This window comes from Leucoraja erinacea, chromosome 6 (genome assembly GCF_028641065.1).
Source record: "Leucoraja erinacea ecotype New England chromosome 6, Leri_hhj_1, whole genome shotgun sequence".
NCBI lineage: Eukaryota > Metazoa > Chordata > Chondrichthyes > Rajiformes > Rajidae > Leucoraja > Leucoraja erinaceus.
This window is the reverse complement of record NC_073382.1, coordinates 72,192,122-72,219,194: the sequence shown is the minus strand read 5'-3', so window position 1 is coordinate 72,219,194 and position 27,073 is coordinate 72,192,122. Positions and strand designations below refer to the sequence as shown.

The window sequence follows — 27,073 nt, the reverse complement described above, 5'->3', positions numbered from 1 at the left end:
TTACAGACTTTTGGGTTGGTACACAGATGGGAAAGGTTTGGAGGGATACGGGCCAACACGGGTAAATTGGACTAGCTTAGATGTGCAGCAGTTTCGGCACTAACATGAGCAGAACTTACACAGTGAACGGTAGGGCTCTCTGGGGAGCTTTATGGGGCCGAAGGATCTATGAGTACAGGTGCATGGTTCAATGAAAGTCGCATCGCAGGTAGACAGGGTGGTCAAAAGGGCTTTTGGGACATTGGCCTTCAGAGGATTAAGTATACAGTGCCCTCCAAAATGTTTGGGACACAGACCCATCATTTATTTATTTGCCTCTGTACTCCACAAGTTTTTATTAAAAGCCATTTTTATACATTTTGGTTTCACCATGTAGAAATTACAGCTGTGTTTATACATAGTCCCACCATTTCAGGGCACCATAATGTTTGGGACACATGGCTTCACAGGTGTTTGTAATTGCTCAGGTGTGTTTAAATGCCACCTTAATGCAGGTACAAGGGAGTTCTCAGTACATAGTCTTTCTTCCAGTCTTTCCATCACCGTTGGAAACTTTTATTGCTGTTTATCAACATGAGGACCAAAGTTGTGCCAATGGAAGTCAAATAAGCCATTATGAGACTGAGAAACAAGAATAACACTGTTGGAGACATCAGCCAAACCTTAGGCTTACCAAAATCAACTGTTTGGAACATAATTAAGAAGAAAGAGAGCACTGATGAGCTTACTAATCATAAAGGGACTGGCAGGTCAAGAAAGACCTCCACATATGATGAGAGAAAAATTCTCTTAACAATAAAGAAAAATCCCCAAACACCTGTCTGACAGATCAGAAACATTCTTCAATGTGGATTTGTTAATGACCACTGTCAACAGAAGACTTCATGAACAGAAATACAGAGGCTACACTGCAAGATGCAAACCACTGGTTAGCTGCAAAAATAGGATGGCCAGGTTACAGTTTGCCAAGAAGTACTTAAAAGAGCAACCACAGTTCTGGAAAAAGGTCTTGTGGACAGATGAGACGAAGATTAACTCGTATTATAGTGATGGCAAGAGCAAAGTATGAGGAGAGAAGGAACTGTCCAAGATCCAAAGCATACCCGGTGGTGGGGGTGTTATTGCCTGGGCATGTATGGCTGCTGAAGGTACTGGCTCACTTATCTTCATTGATGATACAACTGCTGATGGTAGTAGCATAATGAATTCTGAAGTGTTTCGACACATCCTATCTGCTCAAGTTCAAACAAATGCCTCAAAACTCATTGGCCGGCAGTTCATTCTACAGCAAGACAATGATCCCAAACATACTGCTAAAGCAACATAGGAGTTTTTCAAAGCTCAAAAATGGTCAATTTTGAGTGGCCAAGTCAATCACCCAATCTGAACCCAATTGAGCATGAATTTTATATGTTGAAGGGAAAACTGAAGGGGTCTAGCCCCCAAAACAAGCATAAGCTAAAGATGGCTGCAATACAGGACTGGCAGAGCATCACCAGAGAAGACACAAGGTAAGTGGTGATGTCCATGAATCACAGACTTCAGGTAGTCATTGCATGCAAAGGATATGCAACAAAATACAAAACATGACTACTTTCATTTACATGACATTGCTGTGGCTCAAACATTATGGTGCCCTGAAATTTGGAGACTATGTATAAACACTGCTTTCATTTCTACATGATGAAACCAAAATGTATAAAAATGGCCTTTATTAAAATCTGACAATGTGCACTTTAACCACATGTGACCTTTCTTCTATTACAAATCTCAAATTGTGGAGTACAGAGGCAAATAATAAATGATGGGTTTTTGACCCAAACTTTATGGAGGGCACTGTAGAAGTTTCGAGGTTATGTTGCAGCTGTATAAGACGTTGGTGAGGCCATATTTATAGTATTATGTTCAGATTTGGACATCATGTTATAGCAAAAAAAATCAAGCTGGAAAGGGTACAGAGAAGATTTGCGAAAGTGTTGCAAGCACTCGAAGGCCTGAGCTATTGGGAGAGGTTAAGCAGGCTAGGAGTGCTGGAGGATGAGGGGTGATCTAATAGAGGTGTACAAATTCATCAGAAGAATAGATTGGGTGGACACACGGTCTCTTAGCCAGAGATGGGGAATCAAGAACCAGAGGACATAAGCTTAAGGTGAGTGGGGAAAAGATTTAGTAGGATCCAGAGGAATGTAGAGGCACTAAACATCGCAAATAAACGGTTTCTTTATTCAGGCAGTATAGGTTAGATATACATGCACGTTTAGTCTAACACAAAAGTAATTGTTGCTGCTGTGAGGCTGTGGCCTCATGGGCTCGAGCTGGGCTCGTGCTGAGGTGGCAGGACACTCACGAGAAGGGAGAAGAAGAGGAAGAGAGAGGGAAGGTTGACCCGGGGTTCGTTATATATCCTAAGACACACCCCTATACCCTGAGACAACTCCTCCCCGCCATTGCCCCGTCATGTGACCCTACCCCTGACTGCTGATGGTTCGCATAGCAAGTGGCCTAACCACCGGGTGTTGCCACAGTGAGTAACATTTTTACACAAAGGATGGTGGGTGTGCGCAACGAGCTGCCGGGTGAGGTAGTTGAGGCATGTCCTATCGCAATGTTTAAAAAACTTTTAGACATGTACATGGATTGGAGAGGTTTGGAGGGATATGGGCCAAACGCAGCCAGGTGGGATTAGTGTAGGTAGGACATGTTGGCCTTTGTGGGCAAGTTTGGGCCGACGGGCCTGTTTTTACGCTGTATGACACAATGACTAGCTGGGTAAGTGAATGGTAATGCACTGGGGAGAGTTGTGGAGCAGAGGGGATCTCGGGTAGGTTTTTCCACAGAGAAGGTGGTAAATATCTGAAACGAACTGCAGAGGAAGTATTGGAGGCATATACAATTGTAATGTTTAAAAGACATTTGGATGGGTGCTTAAATCAGGCATTGAGGGAAACGGTGCTAATGCAGAACTGGCAAGATTAGTGTAGATAGGCATCATGATTAGGCATTAACAAGTTTGGCCAATAGAGCCTGTTTCTATTCTGTACAATTTTATGATAATTTGGTTGAACAGAGCAGCTGTTGATCAGTAGGGAATATAATCCCCTGGTTACCATATTTAAAAAGTTCCATCTTGTGAATTTATTTAGATTCTTTATTTTTTAGTATTGATAATAGCTATAATTAATATAGTAAACATGCCATTTTAGTATATCTTATTGTAAACCATTTTCTCCTTATTTGTGTGCTAATGATTTGAATTTTTTTTAATTCTAAAGAGGCAATAATATTCTCTTTCTTCCTGACTATAGACAAAGAATGGAGAAGTAACAGTCAGCTGTCCCTTGCTTTGCGAGCTACTGTATGAATCTGAATATGATAGCCAATTGTGGATGCTGTTTGATCAAAACAAAAAACTTATGGGATCAGGAGATGCTTACCCGCATCAGGTAACTAAAGTACGAACGTGCACAACTTTAAATCGAATACAAGTGTTTGGTGTATGATAACTAAATGATTTTTTTTCTCAACCTTCTTGCTGTTGCAATTTCAAATGTTGCCATATAGGCTGTGGGCCGAGGAGCTTTATTCTGCAGTTTCGTGAACAAAATTAATATAAATCACCCCTGAAACTCGATATGAAGAAGACGTGCACATTTTTATTAAATTAGAGAAAAACCGGAAAATGTTCGGGTAATTTTTAGTCCAATCAAAGCACGTTTAACATTGAGTTGTCTGCCAGTTGGCCAATCACGCGCTTTGTTTCAGGCTAGCACACAAAATGGCTGAGGGGGCTTCACAGATGCCTGTTTTACTGGAGATTCCGATTTGTTGTTCTGTGGATTAATTGTCGTGGAAACTTACAGCAGGTTAATTGTATTTAGTGGGAAAAGCATTAAAAAGGTTGAAGAAAGTGCTGTGAAGTGGATTAAAGTGCAAGAAAGCCTTGAAAACAAGTCCCTGCTGAGGTCCTAGAACATAAAGATTTAGACAGCCAGGGACCAACTCTAACTAGAAGGTAAGATCTAAAGTCTGAATTTATGAAAATGTATCTGTATGGACTTTAATTAATTTAATTGCACCATTTTATAATGTGAATAAATTCATTCATTCATTCACTTCATTCATTCATGAAATTGAGGGCCTAAACTATATGTATCCATAAGACAGTCAATTAAACATTGTCACTAATGCCAGCCTGTTGTAGAGTAATAAGTCTTTAACAGCTAATCTCGGAGCTGCCTGCGAAAACTTACCGGGAAAAAGTGCTCCAACCGCGGGACAAAGGTACTCGCGGTAAAGTGAAGCCGTGGTCTCAATTAATAAGCGGCCGCTTCGCGAACGCGGATCATCTCCGCGGGCGGGCAGGGGGGAGGCTGTACATAGTGCCGTCTATAGCGGTAGTTTTCAGACCCCGACAACAGGAAAAAAACGGAGGGATATCGATCGCTATTTATAGGCTTCCATTGCAGTGAGAAATGGTCAGATATCCCTCCGTTTTTTTCCTGTTATCGGGGTCTGATAACGGCCGCCACAGACGGCACTATGTACAGCCTCCCCCCTACCCGCCCGCGGAGATGATTCGCGGCTCTGCGTTCGCGAAGCAGCCGCTTATTAATTGAGACCGCGGCTTCACTTTACCGCGAGTACCTATGCCCTGCGATCGGAGCACTTTTTCCCGGTAAGTTTTCGCAGGCAGTTCCGAGATTAGCTGTTAAAGACTTATTACTCTACAACAGGCTGGCATTAGTGACAATGTTTAATTTACTGTGTTTTGGAAACGTATAGTTTAGGCCCTCAATTTCATGAATGAATGAAGTAAGTGAATGAATGAAGTAAGTGATGAATGAATGAATTTATTCACATTATAAAATGGTGCCATTAAATTAATTAAACTCCATACAGATACATTTTCATAAATTCAGACTTTAGATCTTACCTTCTAGTTAGAGTTGGTCCCTGGCTGTCTAAATCTTTGTGTTCCAGGACCTCAGCAGGGACTTGTTTTCAAGGATTTCTTGCACTTTAATCCACCGCAGCACTTTCTTCAGCCTTTTTAATGCTTTTCCTACTAAATACAATTAACCTGCTGCAAGTTTCCACGACATTTATTCCACAGAACAACAAATCGGAATCTCCAGTAAAACAGGCATCTGTGAAGCCCCCTCAGCCATTTTGTGTGCTAGCCTGAAACAAAGCGCGTGATTGGCCAACTGGCAGACAACTCAATGTTAAACGTGCTTTGATTGGACTAAAAATTACCCGAAAATTTTCTGTTTTTTCTCTAATTTAATAAAAAATGTGCAAGTCTTCTTCATATCGAGTTTCAGGGGTGATTTATATAATTTTGTTTTACACAATATGTGAAAATTTCATGTAGTTTGGTGACTTGGGTCACAAAATCCCATTTCTAGACACATTTTTGATGCTCGGCCCATAGCCTAATACTATGAACATCACAGTTTTGTTGCTTTTTTTTTGGCTTCATTTTGGTTTTTATTTTTACACCTAGATCTTCAAGTCTATAGCTTTTTGAAATAATTTGTGTTCAAACTAGGCATAGTTTTGTTTCTCCGGTTTGTTCTCAATATCTACTTCTTGTAATCCCCACCTTGTCAAGTAGTTCCCCCTCCAGTGCTGTTTTTACTGAACTGGATAAGGGAAAGAATAGAGATAAATTAATGAACTAAAGTCCAAGCTTTACATTTTTACCTAAATTCTTCAGTCGCCACAATCTTAAAATGAAAAATTCCAATTTGAGTTGTCCCTCTTGTCGATTACTTAGCAATTAAATTACACAAATACCCTTTTTGAGTATCTGGAGTCGGTTGCTGGTAATTTTACTCCTGATTTTCCTTTTCTTGCCATTATAATATTTACACAGTTGGTCTCAACTAAGATGACTATGAATGACGATGATCAGGGATTTAGCCATAATGTGCAGACTACCTGTTATTGCAGATGATCATTGCCCTGGCTCACTTTTATTTGCGCCTTAAATTTACTGTAATTCAAAGCATTTTAACCCAAGTTCTGTGACCCAGACGTCCAAACACTGCTGTTCCTGACTAGTGGTGTGGAAATACAAAAATGTATTTCCCTATTTAAATATACGAGGAAACTCCACCTCTTACTAGAGTAAACTTGATATTAATTACAGCTTTCTTGCATTGTGTTTGTATATCCATGACTGATATCACTAGACTGTTATTTTATTTGGTGCTCATCTATCCTAAACTAGTTTTTCCACAACTGTATTAGTGATTTACTAGCCCAGCTATGAAGTGCTAATGATTTCATCCTTGGTAGTGTAGCTACTCACTTTGCAATAATTTCTCATTGTTTTCCATTTTCTACTTTGTGCAGCCAGGACAATGTGTTGTATAACTCATTGTGTCTTTCCCATCGAGTATTCTCATTGAATTGAATAGCTTGGTTTGTCATACAGTTCTTTAGCTTAGAGATACAGCGCGGAAACAGACCCTTCGGCCCACCTAGTCCACACCGACCAGCAATTTCCGCACATTAGCACTATCCTACACACACTAGGGCCATTAACCTACAAACCTGTACATCTTTGCAGTGTGGGAGGAAACCAGAGATCCCGGAGAAAACCCACGCAAGTCACGGGGAAAGAGTACATACTCCGTACAGACAGCACCCATAGTCAGCATCGAATCCGGGCATTGTAAAAGCAGCAACTCTGCACCCTGTCACATGTATTTTGGGATCCTTCATCAAAACATAATAGGCAATTTTTCATATTTCAATCTGGTTTTAACCACGTGTACCATAATGGGAAGAAAACAATTGCATAATAAACAAAATATTTACCTTTAGCAAATACTGCTTTTTTGACCACCCCTTTTTATTGATTTTTATGTGTATGTGCACTTGTATATATTTTAAAAAATGCAGATTATTACATTTTGATTCAAATAAAACTGAATGATTAATTGCAAAATTGAATGAAAAACTGCGATAAGCACTTCACTAAGCATTTCTACTGTGCAATGAAATTTGTGTTTCAACTCGATAAATATTTCTCTTAGATTTACAGTGAATTAAAAATACTATTTGATTCCTACATCCAAGGTCAATTGAAAATTAATTTACAGCCTCCAATCAACTTAAGTAGTGTTATTTATGTGGAAGCCAAGCATTTACTTGCTCATTTACACGTAAAATTAAAATTACAGCAAGTTTCCAAAGACAGAATGTTTTAATTGCATTGTTTCCTTTTTTGTGTAACAGTATTCTCTGAAGTTGGATAAAGGAGACTACACCATCCGTCTCCAAGTACGTCACGAACAACTTAGTGAGCTGGAACGCCTTAAAGACCTTCCAACTATTGTATCCCATAGAATCCCCAATTCTCTGAATTTAGATGTTTATGACAATCACGGCAATGCATTAATAGGCAAGAAAAAATCCACCAGTTTAACTCTACAATCAGGTTGCACACAGCCATTCTTTGTTACTTCTATTCCCGATGATAAGTAAGTAGTATTTTTTTAGTGTTTACATTATAATTACAATTCAATGACTAATATTTATATTGTGCTTTTCATAAAGTAAAGACTCACGAGATATTTTACAGGAGCTTTGTCGAAAAAAATATTAAGCTGAGCCATATAAAGGAATATTAAGACTGGCGGTCCCGGGGGGTTAGGCCACTCATTGGGTCATCCCCCTCAGCTATTGAGCAACAGGGGACGTTGGTCTGCCACGGGGTTTCCCGAGGTCCCTCTCGGGGGTGTGTGTGTTCTCGCTGTGACATTAAATTACTGTTGAACCTGCCTGACGTCTGGCCTTTGGTTCAAATGTTGCCATAATTGAGGAGACAAGGGGTCATTGGGTTTTGGGGAAGGAATTTTAGCATTTAGGAACTTGGCTGCTGAAACACAATGACCTTTGGTAGAGGGTGGAAAATTGTGGTTGCCCAAGGCCAGAATTGGAGGAATGCAGGAAGATGAGGATGGCGAGAAATCATATAAAACTGAAGCAGGGAAAATCATTTAAAAATTGCAGCATAACTTGACCAAGAGCTAATGTTGTTCTGTAAGAGTCTCTAGTTTGAGTGATAGGATGGATGTGTCAAGACAACAAGCTCTCCTTCCAAGTCATCAAAATGGAGGAGCTGGTCATCATCTTGAAGTATTAGGGTGGAATATATGCCCCAGTCTGTATCAATGGTGCTGAAGAGGAGATGGCTTCAAGCTCCTAGGTGTAAATATCACCAACAAATATCCAACCAAGACATATGTGTGCTATGGCCAAGAAAGCACTCGTACCCTCTACTTTTCAGAAGACTAAGGAAAGTCAGCATGTCTCCAATAACTCTTACCAATTTCTAAGGAAACCAAGCTAATTTACCTACATACCTGTACGTCTTTGGAGTGTGGGAGGAAACCAAAGATCTCGGGGAAAACCCACACAGGTCACGGGAAGAAAGTACAAACTCCGTACAGACAGCACCCATAGTCTGGATCGAACCCGGGTCTCTGGTGCTGTAAGGCAGCAACTACAGCTGTGCCATCATGCCGTTTCTCCACTCAATATATTGTCTATTGACATAAAGGAAATTAAAGTGTGGTCCATTTCCCTGTAAGACAAATTTAGGATGAAGCATTATAAAGGAATATATGTTTTGGGATATAATCTAGAATGATGGAAATGTGAAATGCTGTAAAAAAAAATTCTGTTCCCTGCTACAATAGGTCATAGGTGCAGGAGTAGGCCATTTGGCCCTTTGAGCCATCACGCCATTCAATGTGATCAGGGCTGATCATGCCCAATCAGTACCCTGTTCCTGCTTTCTCCCCATATCCCCTGACTCCGCTATCTTTAAGAGCCCTATCTAGCTTTTCTCTTAAAAGTATCCAGAGAACAGAGAATTATCCACATACTCACAACTCTTTGTGTGAAAAAGTGTTTCCTCATCTCCGCTCTAAATGGCTTACCCCTTATTCTTAAACTGTGGCCCCTGGTTCTGGACTTCCCCAACATCAGGTACATGTTTCCTGCCTCTAGCGTGTCCAAACCCTTAATAATCTTATATGTTTCAATAAGATCCCCTATCATCCTAAATTCCAGAGTATACAAACCCAGCCACTCCATTCTCTCGGCATATGACAGTCCTGCCATCCCGGGAATTAACCTTGTAAACCTACGCTGCACTCCCTCAATAGTAAGAATGTCCTTCCTCAAATTAGGGGACCAAAACTCCACACAATGCTCCAGGTGTGGTCTCACTAGGGCCCTGTACAACTGCAGAAGGACCTCTTTGCTCCTGTACTCAACTCTTGTTATGAAGGCCAACATACCATTCGCTTTCTTCACTGCCTGCTGTACCTGCATGCTTACTTTCATTGACTGATGAACAAGGACCTCCAGATCCCGCTACAATTAATCTTGCCTGATTCTAGGATTCCTAAAGGTGCGGGACCTGGTTGTTTCCTCTCAGGAACTTTAACTTTGGCAAAGAGTGAATTGGGAAAGAAAGCAGTGAGTATATAATTCTTCCATACTGCCCGGAGATGGCCTTACTTTCGATCTGCAGCAATGAAATGTAATTCATCCATTTCTTTCTGAAGCTGCTTGACGTAAGCATTTAGCCCCTGCTTCTGGAAGTCTTCCATTCTCCACTCTATACTGCTGTATACTGACCTGTGCTCTGCATGTAGATTAACACAATTAACTCAAAAATGGTTTTGTTTTTAAATTAATGTGTAGAAGATCATTTATTACATTAGATTTATAGTTGTGAATACAGTGTAATGATTTTTGGAAACTGCAGTTCAGCCCTCTGTAATAATATAGCTTACCGTTTTTAGAGAGGCATCTTACAAATATGGCCCACTATTAATATATTAACAGCATGTCTTAAAATGCCCTCAAAACAGTATACTCACAGGCTTTGCCTACAGCTGCTAAACAATGGGCAATGTGGGTAAAGAGATCAATTACAAATTGTAAGAACAAGAATTTTAAAATGTCTGATTGGGGCATAGGTAATTTAAATAAGGTATTTTAATGCTCTGTAAAATACCTGTAAGGAAAATAGTTATTAGGTTTACCTTTCATTTGCTTCTGTAATAACACACCTGCTTGTACATTCTTTAGATACATAATAATTTTGCATCTTAAAGCCACCATATATTGCCATAGATCATCAGATTTGAATTGTGAATTATCTCAGCCATCTTTAAAAGGCTAATAGCAAAATATTTGACAATTTTTTTTGTGAGACAAGATAAAATGTTCTGGTTTAAAAAGAAATACTGTACGGAATGTGATAAAGATTTGGGGGGGTTTATCATAATTTGATCTGAAATTGATCCAAACTGTTGTGAGGAGCATAACACAATGTTTCCCATTCCTCTCCCAGTTGTATTTAAATTGCCATTTAGATTAGGCTCCTAAAACATAGTGGTAAGCAAAAGTATGTGGATTCTTATAGATTTTAAGAGGGCGGATTTTGCCTTTCAATAAAAGCATAGAAAATGCACCCCAATAAGATTGGAGAAGGTCTCCAAATTGTGCAGTGTCTGCATGTTTTCTTACAATGTGTTATTCTGACTCCCAGGGGCAGGCTGCGTCAAAACGTCAAGGAAAGTTTAAAAAGGTACTGCATTGTCATATATCATTATGTTACTTATTGTGTTTCTAATTATTTTTGCATTCTGGATGAAATTTCTGAGATCTTTCAATGACATTGGGATTACACGCACGCTCACACAGGCGCGCGCGCACACACACACACACTTTGTTTTTGTATTATTTCTCAAAAATGAAAGCCCCTGTTTCTAATTATTATCTTTGCATTCTGGATGAAATTTCTGAGATCTTTGAATGACATTGTGATTAACGCACGCTCACACACCCACAACACACAACACACAACACACAACACACAACACACAACACACACACACACACACACTTCTCATATAATTCTGTTGCTAAATTGTTATTTAGCTTTAGATACACACTGATCAATTGATCCAACTCATAATTAGAAATCAGCATTTCCTGAGAAAATAAAGTGAAGATTTTGTATTTTGTTCTCTTGTCAGAAATGCTAGAGACACTCACATGGCACATTGACTTGAAATGTTAACTTTGTTTCTCTTGATGTAGGCTATCTAACCTGCTGAGTGTTTCCAGGATTTTCTACTTTTATTTCAGTTTCTTTATTTTATTTAGCATAATATTATTTTGTATATATCCTTGAGAATTGTTATTGATGGTGTTCAGCATGATTATGGATTTAACATCACTTGATTATTCACTAAATCCTTTGTTTCCATTCTCATTTAAAAGTGAAATAATTCACTCAACAATTGTTGAAGTACGAGTTTTATCTACAATTTGACTATTATATGTTGACGGGAGTGGTTTCATGTGTTTCTGGTCCAGAGTTCTGCCAGTTCATGTTCTAACATATTAATTGATTGGAAACAGTCTGATAACAAGCCAGTGTTGACTTATTATTGATTATTGCCTGATGCTTAAACTCGGCCTCGGTAAATGTTTATTCGTTTTTGAAAAGTCATAAATACAAATGGATTCAAATATTTGTTTTTATAGGATGGAAACTTTGGATCTCAATGTTATTTGTTTGCATTACCATTTTCCCCCAAATATAGATTATTACCATACAGCATCTTTAATTGGTATCCAGTCCATTGTGGTGCTCCAACAAAAACCTGAAATCATTTTATACAAATATAATCTGTCCTTCATTCAAAGTTAATATAAATATGTGATGACATATTTATTTAAAGCATTTCACTTAATTGCTTATTTCTTTCTTTAGATTCTTGAGTAATTCATTCTTTTGGTATAGTACACATTTGATTTTTCAGGGGTAGACTATATAAATTGCAGATCTTTGTATACCTTTATATGATCTCCATCAGTACCAGATCAGATGTCAGTAATCTTGATCCTATGTCTGCACTTAAAACATTTTCTTTTTGGCTGTGTGCCTTAATCAATAGCTTGACATCTTAACTAAGTCTACAATTAGAACTTAAAGGAACTATTTCTATTGCCTGTTGTAAGAAATCATTCTGCTTAACCTCTCAATAGATTAATTAGTAATGATACCATCTAGTGTGCTATCAATTGGCCATTATGACCAGCCAGACCTAAAATTAATTAGTCACCTGATCCAGCCTCCGCTACTGTAATAATTAAAATGGTATCTTCTCTTCTGCTAGACGTCATCTTCTTTCTTCCTTCTTGGGATTTCCCTCGGGATTGAGGATGATTTACTACCAGCATGGTAGTGTTCCCTATGGTAATGAGGTCTGTGTGGGAACTGTGGATCATTGGGTGGTTGTTAACCGGGCAAGTGGATGGGTAGTTCATGAAATTGTCTGCTCCTTCTGTCAGTTTTGATCCCAATGTGTATCTGTGAGGATCTCAATGCCATCCCAAACACTCCTCAATGTTGGGTGATTGTGGGCCAGGGATTCCCAAGTGGTAGTGAGGTGTTGCATTTTCTACAAGGAAGATTTGAGCATGTCCTTGAATATTTTCCTGTGTCCATCTGTCCCTGTGAGAGACGTGTGAACAGTGTGTCCTTTTCAGGAGTCTCGTGTTACCCATTGTGGCAAAATGAATGTAACTAGGGCCTCAATCAGGGAGAGGTTTACTTATCTTTCTCGTGGATATTGTGGAGGGAACGGACAAGTGTTTGTCATATATACCAGAAATGGAACAATAAAATTCTTGCATGCTGCAACTTAACATGTCTGTTAACATAATAACACACAGATGAATATATATAATAGTCAATAACACAAAAAAATCCTGAAATACAGGTAACCATAATGGTGCAACCAAAGACACAATCCATCGCTGGCTTTCTCTTCCTGAATTTGAGTCTTGAGAACAAAGCCCGTGGTAATACTTTAAAAGGTATGGTAAATTTCCTCATTGATGTCTGCTTCTCCTAGGTATGGCAAGTGGTCCTCGTTTTCCATTTGCTGGAAGCTTGTTTTGTCAGTTTGATGGGTCAGGGGCAGGATGGTAGAGGACCTTCGTCTTCTACATGTTGATTGCAAAGTCTCTCATGTTGCATTGAAAACATAAATGATAGCTTGGTGTCTGCACAAGCATGAATATCGTCTGCATACTGTAGCTCAACTAATGAGGTTTAGGTAACGTAGACACAAGGAATTGCATTTGCTAGTTTACAAAGAAGATCTCAGCAGATTAGATAGCATCTCTGGAGAACATGGATAGGTTATGTTTTGGGTTGGAACCTTTCCTCAGGCCAGAGATGCAAGAACAAAAAGTGTGAGATAAGGATAGAAATTCAGTGAATTGTGAAGCCAGTGGAAGGACTATAAGTTGTTGGGGATGGAGAGAAGGGAAATGTGAAATGGATGAGCATCAAGGTGGGACACATGGAAGAGAGGAAGAATAAGGGGGGTGAATGGGTGATGTTTCGGGTCGAGACCTTTCTTCAGACTGAGATTCAAGGGGAGAGGGAGACACAGAAATGGAAGGGTAAGGTGTGACAATGAGAGATCAAAGGGGACAAAGATAAAGGACAATGTAGAATAAATCATTGTTCGCTAGGGGAAGGTGACAATGAGGCATACAAAGATAAAATGTAATCTTATGAATATGAGGTGCTGTTCTTCCGGATTGTATATGGCCCCACTGGCAATGGAGGAGGCCCAGGACTAAAAGGTCAGTATGGAAATGGGAACTAAAATGGTTAGCAACTGGAAGGTCCAGTAAACGTTGGTGGACCGATCACAAGTGTTCTGCGAAACAGTTGCCGAATCTAGGCTGGTTGTTCCAGATGTAAACTTCGGCAAAATTTTGATAACCTTGGTTCTGAATATTGTCACTATAGTTGCACAGCTTCTAAATCTACAGGAAATCTTACACATCTCCAGTCCTCCTCAACTCTCAACTATGCCTCTTCTCTTTTCTTCCCTTTGTCGTCTCTTCCTCTCTCCCCCTCTTCCTTCCCTATCTCCTCTTATTCCACTCCTCTCCCTCTCTCCTGCCTTGCACTGCCACATGCTTCCTTCCTTTTGGCTGTCTTTGTTTGGGGGAAATGCACTGAATGGTATGACTAAACAACCAGTGGCTGAGATTTGAAGAATTGGAACCATTTACCATTAATGTATCTCTTCTTGCTACTAAAAAAAGAAAAAAACAGCCATGGGTAAGGAGAAGTTAAAGATTGAATTTGATTGTTTTAATATGTGCAAGGAATGGAGGGATATGGACTATGTGCACTTGGATAGTCTTGGCATCGTGTTTGGCATTGGCATTGAGGCTGTTCCTTTGCTGTACTGTTCTACGTATTCTATGTTATTCAAGTTAGCCGAATGCTTCCGAGTTCTGAATGAGAAATTTTCAGGATTCACCAAAGGACAAAAAGGCATCAATAAGGAAATGGGAAGTACAATACGTCACCCGTCCTTTTTTTCCAGAGATGCTGCCCAACCAGCTGAGTTACTCTAGCACTTTGCATCAATCTGTGCCATATATTCTTTACCATCCCATCAATTTGTGTTGCCAGTTTCAGGAATCTATGGACTTGGACCCCTGCTTCTCTTTGTTCATCATCATTCATTAGGATCCTACCATTTATTGTACATCTATTTGGCTTCCCAGGATGTGATACCTTGAGCATATTGGGAACTTCCTCCCTAAAATTCTCTCTGTCCAATTCTTGTGTTCTCTTACAAGGCACTTTTTAAATCATACATGTCCCGTTTCCCATTGGTATAGTTTGGTATCAAGTTGTATTTGATTATGCACTTGTGAAACACCCTTGGACAGATTATTAAGTTAAATGTCCTATGTAAATACATGCTGTTGTCATTGAGATGGTTTACAAAAGGCATTTTATAACGGAGACAAAATCTCTGGCTTTCTGTCTGCCTCCCAGGGGTGATATTGAAATGAGTAAGAGGTGAAGATGGATTTCCATGTCCATAACTGACGTTTTAAGATCTAGATGTGAGATATTTCAGATGATATGTGTTTAGTTGATGAAGAGGAGGGAATTTTTCTGCTGAGGGATATCATTGGACTGGTCATATAGGCAAGAAATGGCATTGAATTTCAGTCCAGGGAACTGCAAGTTAATTAATTGAAGAGAGCAAATGGGGAATGGAACAGACAGTAAATGGAAGGACAATAATTAGTTTAGAAAAACAATGATGTGGAGAAATAATCTTGAGTTCAAATCCCTGAAATGGCGTGATTTATGTAAAAAAATAAACAAGATTAATTCTTTAAAGTTTAGCACGTTGGGTGAAATACTTTGCGCTAAGAATCTGGAAGCTGTGGAATGCAATTCCAAAGATGGTGACAGAAGCAAAGAACAGGTCAACATTTTAGAATAAAATAGGTTGATGAAATTGTCGAAATTAAAGGACGATGATTTATAGGATTATAACTCCTTGTGTGTCAGGAAAAACACCGTCAACAGTTTGATGCACCAAACATCCTATTTCATTTTATTTTTTTTAAATCTGGAATGCATTTACTTTATTAAAGCAAAATCTTAGATTTGTTATCAGTATCTTACTGAAGCAAGCTTCTGGTGCATGGGACACACCAGGTTATCTCCATTTCTTCCTCTTTGTGTCCAAATTTATATTGCAAAGCAATAAGTAATTTTATTTAATTGCTATCCCCATTTTAAAAGTTATTTTTACCCCCTTTTAGGTCCCCCACGCATGCATTATTGCCCAGCTGAGGAGGTAGGAAAGCGACCTGCTCCCAAGCCTCTTCTATTGCTGCTCTGTAACTGGTGCTAGGAGGTGCAGGTAGTGGCATGCCACTTTTTTGTTTAAGCTCGGTATTGTCTTTTTTTAACCCCTCCTTTCTTTCTTTCTTTGTTCTAACTCTACAATTTCACCCACTTCAAAGTTTACGTCATCCTCCATGAACAGCTTGCAATATGATTGAACATCTAGGAGTTTACTGATCTGAATTCTGACCCCAAAATTATCACTACACACAGATTATAGGTCGGATGTCAAATGAAGCAAATAATGCAGATTACAGTAATGGCAACAATGTTCCCTGTAGAACGTTTTTCTAAGTGGGAGCAGAGGTGTTTGGCCGTGCTAAGTCCGAATCTGAGACTCCACAATTCAAATAGGATGATGGGTTCCGAGCAAATTTTAATAATATTGAGAAACCGAGGAGCCTTGGTTATGTCCAAGGACCTTGAAGGTGGCACCACAGGTGGATAAGGTGGTAACGAAGGTCTATAGGGCACTTCCCTTCATTAGACAAAGAATAGAATATAAGAACACGGATATTAGGTAACTTTATAAAACATTGGTTAGGCCACATGGAGCACTATTTCGAATGCCACACTATGGGAATGATATGATTGCACTGGAAAGTTTCCAAAGGAGATTCTCCAGCATGGTGGCTTGCATGGAGCATTCGTTTTATGACGAGAGTCTTAATAGGTGGCGTATTAAGCACATACCTCTTTAAAACTCACCTCAGCAGCTGGTCGCCATTAGTACTCGGTTTAATTCAAGTTTAATATCTTACAATAAAAGGAAAAAGATCTGTGGCATGTCTATAGGCTGGGGCTCTGATCAGGTGAAGGGGGTGACGTTAAAAATTGATGACCACTGTGTCACCAATCTTTACCATAACATCCCAATGCCATTCACCAAACTCTGTTTTCATATCGGGTTTAGCCTCCATGTTTTGGCTCGGAATATTTGCGCCTTGAACTTCTGAGGTTTATGAATTGCCTTAGAATGGAAAATAGATGGAATAAAATTTGTACTTGCAACAATAGGTACCAAGATTTATTTCACAACATAAGCATAATAATTAAGTTTATTAATACATTTAATTTTTTTGTTACTGACCTTTTGTTTTTAATATTTTGCAAAATGTAAATTTAACCCCAGGAATTGTTGTTTCTAGAGTTATTCAAATAATTGCCTTTCATCAAAAAAATTGACAATGTATATAATACAAAATATTCCTGCTGGCATTTTGTCAGAAGTCTCGTCATCCAATTACATTGCAATAGTATGACGTTGGCTTTCTATTAGAAGTGTGCCAGTTTGCAGTATTCGGCTGCAGAACTACTGCATAGGAAGACCAGTGAATTTCAGGCAGGCTAGCGGCAGTCTTTCACCAAGTTGACGATTGTCCAGCAGCCAGGCCCTTATGAAGCTTTTCAAAAAGGGGGGTGGCATGACAGGATCACAAGAAAAAATTGAATGTGAAATAATGTGCGCGCTGCGCACATCACGAGCGCGAAGTGTGAAGTCCCTTGATGCCGGGGACCAGGGCCCGCTTAAGGGCCCTGGAAGCTCGGGTGTTTTAGATGCTCTCTGATGCATTCTGAGCCTTATTTTGGAGCATTTTTGCATCAAGTTTGTGACCAATATGTCAGAAATTAACAGGAATCAGAGAGGTAGTTTTTTCACACAAAGGGTGGTTGGTGGGTGTATGTAACGAGCTGCCAGAGGAGGTAGTTAAGGCTGGGACTATCCCACTGTTTAAGAGACATTTGGACACTGACATGGATAGGGCAGATTTAGATGGATATGGGCCAAATGTGTGTGAGTGGGACTAGTTTACATGGGACATGTCGGTCGGTGTGGGCAAGTTGGGCTGAAGGGCCTGTTTCCACACTGCATTATTCTATGACTTAAAAAGTTAAGAAAAATGCATGTAGATAGGTAGAGCAGATTTGAAAGAGGAGTGAAATGTAAAGGCAGAGAGAGGTTTATGGGTGGAAAGGAACATAGGAAAGGAGGGGGGAGGGTGGGCTTGGGCAGATGGGTGAAGGGAAAATAGACACAAAGTGCTGGAGTAACTCAGCGGGTCAGGCAGCATCTCTGGAGAACATGGATAGGTGACATGTCACAGAGTGCTGGAGTAACTCAGTGGGTCAGGCAGCATCTCTAGAGAAAGGTATAGATTATATTTTGGGTCAAAACCCTTCAGTAATATTCATGATGTGACATGCATAGACATTCCTGAATGTTACCCAAACCATCGTGAGCTACTTTGTTACAATGCTTGCCCTCTCCTATAATATCTCTGCTGTCTTGGGTGATGCAGGACAGGACACAAGCTTTGGGACATGGTGTGAAGCTGCTGCCATCTGTCCCAGCCTGGTAAAAACCTGGATGGAGTGGACGTGGAGAGGATGTTTCCACTAGTGGGAGAGTCTAGGACCAGTGGCCACAGCCTCAGAATTAGGAAGGAGATGAGCAGGAATTTCTTAAGTCAGAGGGTGGTGAACTGTGCTTTGTGAATAATTCTTTGCCACAGACAACTGTGGAGGTCAAGTCAATGGACATTTTTCAGGAGGAGATTGATAGATTCTTGACTGATACAGGTGTCAGAGGCAATGGGGAGAAGGCAGGAGAATGGGTTTGAGAGGGAAAGATAGATAGGGTCATAGTGATACAGTGTGGAAACAGGCCCTTCGGTCCAGCAAGTCCCACCTGCCCACATTTGATCCATATCCCTCCGAACCTGTCCTATCCATGTACCTAACTGTTTCTTAAATTTTGCGATAGTCCCTGCCTTAAATACCTCTCAGATTCCTATTAAATCTTTTGCTCTTCACCTTAAACTTGTGTCCTCTGCTCCTCGATTCACCTACTCTGGGCAAAACTCAACCATATATATTCAAATCATGATTTTATACACCTCTATTAGATCATCCCTCATCCTCCTGTGCTCCATGAAATAGAGTCCCAGCCTACTCAAACTCTCCCTATAGCGCTGGCCCTCCAGTCCTGGCAACATCCTCATAAATCTTCACTGTACCCTTTCCAGTTTGATGACATCTTTCCTATAACATGGTGCCCTGAACTGAATACATTACTCTGAATGCGGCCTCACCAACTTTTTATGCAACTGCAACATGACCTCCCAACTTTTATACTCCGCCTGACCCGCTGAGTTACTCCAGCACTCTGTGAAAAGTCACAGAACAGGGCAAGATTAGCAAGTTTTCTGATGATACAGAACTGAGTGGATTTGCAAATAGTGAAGATGGTTGTGAAAGATTGCAGCAGGTTCTGGATCAATTAACCAGGTGGGCAGAGGGATTGTTGCATGGTTCCTTGAAGGTCGAATCGCAGGTATATCAGGTGGTCAAAAAGTATTTTGGCACTTTGGCCTTCATCAGTCAGAGCATTGAGTATAGAAGTTGGGAGGTCATAGTGCAGTTGTATAAAACATTGATGAGACCGCATTTAGAATATTGTGTTCAGTTCTAGGCACCATGTTATAGGAAAGATGTCAAACTGAAAAGAGTACAGAGATCCCCGTCCTGGATCAGAGCTAAAATCAGCAAACAATATCCTTGCATAGGTGGTCTAGATGCTGGAGGATGAAGTGCAGGCCCAGATTGACTGCATCATCCACAGATCTATTGGCCCAATATGCAAAATGCAGAGGGTCCAGCAGGAGGATTGTGATCCTTCCTTCGGGGGATGCGACTTTTTCTTCGGTCGTATCACCCGTCTCCGTCTGCGCTGAGGCCTAATGGCGGAGCTGGCGGCAACGGAGCTGTAGCGGCAGCAGCAGCGGCGGAGACCGGACTCGGCACTGAAGCTGTAGCGGCGGCGGCGGCAGCGGTGGCGGAGACCTGGCACCGAGGCTGTGGCTGTGGCGGCGGCGGCGGAGACCCGGCACAGAGGCTGTGGCGACGGCGGCGGCGGCGGCAGTGGAGACCTGACTCGGCACCGAGGCTGTGGCGGCGGCGGCGGCGGCAGCAGAGACCTGACTCGGCCTCTGAGCTGTGGCGAGGCAGCGACCACCCGCGGAGTTTGAACCGTCGCCTCGGCGCAGAGGGAGAACAAAGAGGGAAGAGCCAGAGACTTTAAGATTTTGCCTTCCACCACAGTGAGGAAGTGTTTGGTGAACTCACTGTGGTGGATGTTAAATTTGTGTTGATTGTGTGTTTTTGTCATTTTATTAATTATATGTATGACTGCAGGGAAACAGAATTTCGTTCAGACCGAAAGGTCTGAATGACAATAAACGAATCTAATCTAATCTAATCTAATCTTTCAGCTTGGCCAGCAGAAGCCTTTCATGGGTCTTCATGACTATAGAGGTCAGTGCGACAGGCCTGTAGTCATTAAGACCAGTAATCCTTGCCTTTTTGGGTACAGGGAAGGAGACTTTGAAGCAGGCAGGGACAGTACATCTTTGCAGGGACTGGTTAAAAATGAGTAATTGTGTGTGAAATGGTGATTGGAGTGGGGTGTGTGTAGAAGGGCCCAGTCTTTGCAGACTGAGGTTAGGCTGTGAGTGGGTGTGAAGTGTTGGTTGGGGTGGGAAAGGATCCACTCTTTTCATACTGGAGTCTTGCCTTAAGTAGGTGTGAAGTGGTGAATAGGAAGGAGAGGGTGCAGGGTCTGTGTTTGTTCGGGAGGGGGTTTCAGGGTTACGTTTCTGATTTTTAAACCTGCAGTAAAACTCATTCAGGTCGTTCGTCAGCTGACAATTGTCCAAAGAGCGGGGGGCTTTCCTCTTATAGCTGGTAATTTCTTGCATGCCCTTCCAAACTGAAGAAGAGTCACTAGCTAAGAACTTGCTCCTCAACTTCTCAGAGTACCTTTCCTTGGCAGCTCTGATTCCTCTTCTCAGCTCTTTATCGATTCGGCTATCTTTTAACTCCTAACGATTAGGCTATTGGCTTGACGCATATTTGCCCCCACCTCAGCAGCAACATCATCAACAGACTGCTTCATTACTGCGAACAGATCCATGATGGCCCTGAAAACATGCAGATTTTTGTAATATTCAAATTATATTTAAAAATATGCTGCAAAAAGAGTCACAAACTTTGGAACATATTTTTCAGTATTGTTATCAAGGCAAAGAAAGCAGTTCCAATTGTTTGATATTATTCATGAGGAAAATATATAATAGCTCTAAAACCTACCTCAATTTTACAATCTCATTAAAGATATTCCCCCTTTCCCTCTCCCGTCCCCCATCTCTCTCTCTCTCTCTCTCTCCCTTCCCTTCCCCTCTCTCTCTCTCTCTCCCTCCTCCCTCTCACATCCCCCCCTCTTTCTGGAGGGGGGGCCGTAGATGATGGTTGTGTGGGCCCAGCGGGGGGGAGGGGGGGGGTTGAAGGTGGCGTGGGACCAGCGGGGGTGGTGTGGGCCCAGCCGGGGTCAGCGGGGGTGGCGTGGGCCCAGCGGGGGTAGCGTGTGCCCAGGGGGGTGGCGTGGGCAGAAGATGGCTTGGGCGGAATCTGGTGTTGGGGATTACAGCCACTCCCGCCCGGCAGCGGGGGGATGGTCCCCTGGTCGCCAGGCTGGCCATTGGCGAGGCTCCGACGCTGCGGTTGGAAACGCTGGACCAGGCGAGCAGACACCGCACCCCCCCCCCCTCCCCTCCCCTCTCTCCCTCGGGCCCGGAGAAATTAGTTACTAACTCATCCCGTGGGCAACCCCCTCACAGACTCCCCCTCCTGCAACGCGATATTCCATACTTATCTGGAGTAGACGCGAGGCATCGAGCTGAGTGGGTGCAGTACAAATGGCAATCTGATCCTGAGCGGAGATGGGCGCATTTATTTCTTCTGAATTGTCCAGCGGCCGGATCCAGAATTTCGGGCGATTTCCGACAAAGTGGAAAGGCTGATTGTGCTCCGATTTATTAAAAAAAGGTGGGGGTTACGGTCGCACCCAACGCACTCCCCCTTCGGACGGCCATGCAGCAGCAGTTGATATTTGTTTTGTGTTGTGGCTCGATTTAGTTCTTCAGAATAAACCTGGACAAAGACCACTGCATGTCTTTGCAGTAGGAGATGGATGATTGGCTTGTCCCCAAGGGCAGTATGCTGTAGCATGGAGACTCGGATCATACATGCACCATCCAACAGGAGGAATCTTTCTCTTCACTGGCCAAGAAAGGTCTTGCCATCATGTCACTTATGGCATTGTCTCTGAATACATAAATCCCAGGTGCTGAGGTTCGGTCTGTCCATGGTCTTATGAGAGATATGTCTGGTTATGTTGCTGCACAATGGCTTAATTAACTAGACTGTGCTGTACCACCTGCTCCTTGCAGACGTCCATCTCCAGAAGAACGCATTGGATCACAGTCAGTTCAGCAGTGATTTGATTGATACATCTTCTAAATCTTGACGACAAAGCATATGGTACATCAGAACTTTTCAGACTTGTTCCCTTTCAATAATTAACTTTTTTGGGGGAATATAGTAATTAAATCTTCTTCTGTCACCTTTTCAATCAGTGGGGTGGTTGGCTGCTTTTAACTTTGACGGCAATTGAAATTGACCTAAATAGATGTGTTAGGATGATTGAGGACGGCACAATGCTGTCGCAGTGATGGTATGTTGACATAATATGCAGCTAGTGTTTGTTAACACGTGCAGAGGCTATTCAGCAGCTTTAGTATGAATAGATCCAGTTAGGCTTAACCTTAACCCTATAAAAGTTCAGTAAGACTTTATAACTCTGTAAGCTAAATTTAGGTATGGAGATAGATACAAAATGCTATAGTAACTCAGCAGGACAGGCAGCATGTCTGGAGAGAAAGAATAGGTGACTATTCAGGTTGAGACTCTTTTTCAGACTGAGAGTCAGGGGAGAGAGTGTAGACATTTTTTCCAGTGTTTTATTTGTTTCAGTATAAACTGAACAAAAGTATTTATCAGGATTTGTAACTTCATTTTATGATTATAACCATATAACAATTACAGCACGGAAACAGGCCATCTCGGCCCTACAAGTCCGTGCCGAACAACTTTTTTTCCCCTTAGTCCCACCTCCTGCACTCATACCATAACCCTCCATTCCCTTCACATCCATATGCCTATCCAATTTATTTTTAAATGATACCTATGAACCTGCCTCCACCACTTCCACTGGAAGCTCATTCCACACCGCTACCACTCTCTGAGTAAAGAAGTTCCCCCTCATATTCCCCTAAACTTCTGTCCCTTAATTCTGAAGTCATGTCCTCTTGTTTGAATCTTCCCTATTCTCAAAGGAAAAAGCTTGTCCACATCAACTCTGTCTGTCCCTTTCATCATTTTAAAGACCTCTATCAAGTCCCCCCTTAACCTTCTGTGCTCCAGAGAATAAAGACCTAACTTATTCAATCTATCTCTGTAACTTAGTTGTTGAAACCCAGGCAACTTCTTGTCACTTGTCTGAAGAAGGGTTTCGGCCCGAAACGTTGCCTATTTCCTTCGCTCCATAGATGCTGCTGCACCCGCTGAGTTTCTCCAGCTTTTTTGTGTAAACTTCTTGTCACTCTTTTGTTGAATGTAAATTTGTAGGTTTGCTTGGCACAACCACTTTCTAAAATAAAGTTGAGATTATTTTGCCTATTTTCTAAATGAAATCATTTGATCTTTCATTTGAAGGCCTTCTGGGATTGCAGAATGTTGTATATGTTAATAATCGTAGATAGCACTGTTAGTGATGACAGTGATCATTTGTGATAACTACTCTTGACAGATTGAGTGGTTGTATCTCTACTCATTAAGAACGGCTAGAAATTCAAAGAATGGATGGTTTTCCTTTATCTATTTAATACTGTCAGTAACTATTTGTAAATTTATTTTAACGGGCTTGTTTAATCCTATTTTACCCAGATAATTGAAATTTAATAATTTGCAGTCATCAATACTGGCCCCACATTTTAAAGGACCAGATGGCATTCACATCATGGCATGCGTTTAAGCTTGCAGTTTTGTATTTGCAGACCATCATTTACAGAATGAACCGATAATTTTCCTTCACAAAGTTCAACACAGAAATCACTGAAACGTTACGACTTATTGGCCTATTTCCCTTGCCTCTGCCTGCTGAGACCCACCCTGCTGAAATTTACCGATCCCATTACCAACTTCATGCTGGGAAGATCCGTGTACCCCCATCCCACTCACCCCCCATTAGGCTGCAATCTCATCCAAATAAGAGGGGAAAGAACATGCTCATAAAGAAAATGTTTATTACTTTCTTGGGCATCCCACGATATTTCAAAATCAATTACCTACTTTGTAATGGAGTCATACAGCATAGAAACAGGCTCTTCAGCCCACTCGTTCATGTGAGCAAGATGCCCTTCTTAAGCTAGTTCCATTTGACCCATATCCCACTAAACCTTTCCTATCCATGTATCTGTCCAAACGACTTTTCAACGTTATTATTGTATCTGCCACAACTACCAAAACCAAACACAATACTCCAAATGCAGTCTCACCAATGCCATGTATAACAGTAACATAACGTCCCAACTTCTGCATTCAATTCTCTGACTGAAAGCCAACGTGACAAAAGCTTTTTACCACACTATCTACCTGTCATGCAATGATGCAGGGCCCCTCGTTTTAGTCCCTTTTATCCTTCTCTCCTCTCTCTTTTTCTTCTTGCTGCTCCTATATCCAACTCTTCGTTTAGTCAAAGGTTTGAAATTCACCTGATCTTAAAACCATAATTTCTATTGCAACCCCACCCTCCATTCCCGTGTCACATTTTGAAAAACAGTGGGGGAAAGGAAAGTGAAAGAAGCAGACGGAGAATGGGTAGGCAATGATTAGAACCTTAACCTATATATCCAACCCCAGAATTATAATTTACATTTGCATCATGTCTTTAACACAAAAAAATCATTCCCATAGATGCTGAGATATTGACGTAGATGATACTAACTTTTGTCAGTAGGGTAATTTGAAAAAAATGCTTGAAGATGGATGGATTTAAGAAGGAAATAGCAGCTGTAGGTTAATAAATAAACAACAGTTGGGCTGCAGGGGTGAAAAGGTACCAAGAACACAAGCAGATTTGCGGAGGAATAGGCCGCCTGGCTCCTCAAGCCTGCGTGCTATTTGATTATGATTATGACTGATCTACCTTGGGCTTCTATTCTTCACTGTGCCAGATCCCTGCTGACCCAGCCTCTTCCCATCTCTCAATTTTCCAAAAAATTAGCTATCTCCACTGTAAATTCTTCTAATGATTTAGGCTCCATGACTTTCTGGAGTAGAGAATTCCAGAAATTCACCAGTTTCTGCAAGAAGAAATGTTGTGATGCTGTGGTTTTAAATGTCCAACCCTTTCATTGTTTGAGTCCTAGAATTGTAGAAAGACAGAGGAATGGAGAGTTAAGATATGACTGCTTTGATTATAACTTTTTATACTGATACCATCTTTCAACTTTTATAGATTTCGTTGTAGTGTCTTCTTTAATGGTTATGGTTAAAATGTGGACATTTTACTCATTTATAATTTTTCTTTTGTTTGCACAATAGGATATGGTGTCTGTGCAATATCATCTTATACCATCGCCAAATAAACAGAAGAATGGAAACAAAGATAAAGAAAAAGATGCTGAAAAAGAGAAAGATGTGAAGGAAGAGTTTGCTGATGCGCTAAGGGACCTGAAGATACAGTGGATGGCCAAGTATGTATTTGTTCCACAGAATGTGTGGGTAGACCCATAAATCTGTCTGGGAGTATATCCATAAATGTTGATGCTCTCTTTATAGTTAACTTTCAGTAAAAATTCAAGTCGCATGTTTAAAAAAAAGGCATCTTTCATGATGCGAGACGATGTGAAGAACAAGTATAGTAGACCAAAGATAGACACAAAATGTCCTCTCCATCCTTCCCCCACCGTAGTCATCCTGCTAGTTTTAATGTTCATATCCCCTATGTTATCGCGTCCTCCACTGCCAACAATGGACCATTGTAGGCTCTTTGGTCATCGGTACCAGCTCTGATCTGTTCTGTTACCTCTAGTTACCGTCTCCCCTGAATGTGAAGAAGGGTCTCGACCCGAAACATCACCTATTCCTTTTCTCCAGAGATGCTGTCTGACCCGCTGAGTTATTCCAGCATTTGTGGGGGTTTTTAATGTAAACCAGCATCTTTAATTCATTACTACACAAGTCTAGCAGAGCAGATAATTTCAGTTGTTTTGGCAGTGTTTCACTTTAATTCTTGATGACCTTTCTTCATAATCAACTAGTTCTGATAGTAACAGCTAAGTCTGGTCTTCAGAAATTGTGGAACTGTTTCAGTCATCAGCGTTGCCTTTTTTGGAGGATGAGATGATCTTTACTTGTGTTTGGCTTCATTGCATGAGGTCAGAGATAGCTCAGTACGCAAATGGGACTGAGAATTAAAATGACAGACACCAGAACCCGAGGATCATTCTGCAGAACAATCATGCAGTGAGCATTTAGTCTATATTGTAGAGGGCACTGCATCTAAAGCACCAAATGCAGTGGAAAAAGTACAAGTGAATCATTGTTACACTGGAAGGGCTATTTGGGTTACTGAAAGGTGGGAAAGAGGAGGTAATAGGGAATTGGGTTGTTTGTGGCTTCGTTATGGTAATTAAGGAGACCAAGTATAGAGGTTGATATGGGAACAAGAGTTAAAATGGTTAGCAAATGGGAGATCAAGCTGACCAAGCGCATGTTTGGCGAAATGGTCGCTAAGTCTACATTTGGTCTGCCTGATGTAAAGGAGGCAACATCGGGAACAACACAAGCCATAGATGTGCTTGGAAATGTACAAAAAGTAGTAAACACTTCCCAGTCCATCATCGGCTCTGACCTTCCTTCCATCGAGGGGATTTATCGCAGTCGCTGCCTCAAAAAGGCTGGCAGTATCATCAAAGAACAACACCATCCTGGCCACACACTCATCTCCCTGCTACCTTCAGGTAGAAGGTACAGGAGCCTGAAGACTGCAACAACCAGGTTCAGGAATAGCTACTTCCCCACAGCCATCAGGCTATTAAACCTGGCTCGGACAAAACTCTGATTATTAATAACCACTTTCTGTTATTTGCACTTTACCAGTTTATTTATTCATGTGTGTATATATTTATATCATGGTATATGGACGCATTTATCTGTTTTGTAGTAAATGCCTACTATATTCTGTGTGCTTAATCAAAGCAAGAATTTCATTGTCCTATACAGGGACACATGACAATAAACTCACTTGAACTTGAAATGTGAACTTTATTGCAAGTCTATCTCACCTAAACATGCAGATCATAACTACACACAGTATTC

The 27,073-nt window shown here is 41.1% G+C and overlaps 1 protein-coding gene across 5 annotated transcripts in view; it reads left to right on the top strand.

Moving 5' to 3' along the window:
- The window catches only part of tpp2 (tripeptidyl peptidase 2), an 80,755-nt gene that overhangs the window by 40,352 nt on the left and 13,330 nt on the right, over positions 1 to 27,073 (top strand). Inside the window, exons 21-26 of one of the 5 annotated variants that reach the window (XR_008723660.1) lie at positions 3,306 to 3,452; positions 7,249 to 7,493; positions 9,423 to 9,501; positions 10,583 to 10,621; positions 15,709 to 15,809; positions 25,295 to 25,421. Coding sequence is in view for 4 of the 5 variants with exons in the window: in XM_055637383.1 (XP_055493358.1) it covers positions 3,306 to 3,452; positions 7,249 to 7,493; positions 9,423 to 9,501; positions 10,583 to 10,621; positions 25,295 to 25,446 (662 nt within the window). In the remaining variant the exon portion in view is untranslated. Of the gene's footprint in view, positions 1 to 3,305; positions 3,453 to 7,248; positions 7,494 to 9,422; positions 9,502 to 10,582; positions 10,622 to 15,708; positions 15,810 to 25,294; positions 25,447 to 27,073 lie in introns of those variants that run through there. The other 4 variants (XM_055637383.1, XM_055637384.1, XM_055637385.1 and 1 more) reach the window with 4 other exon arrangements.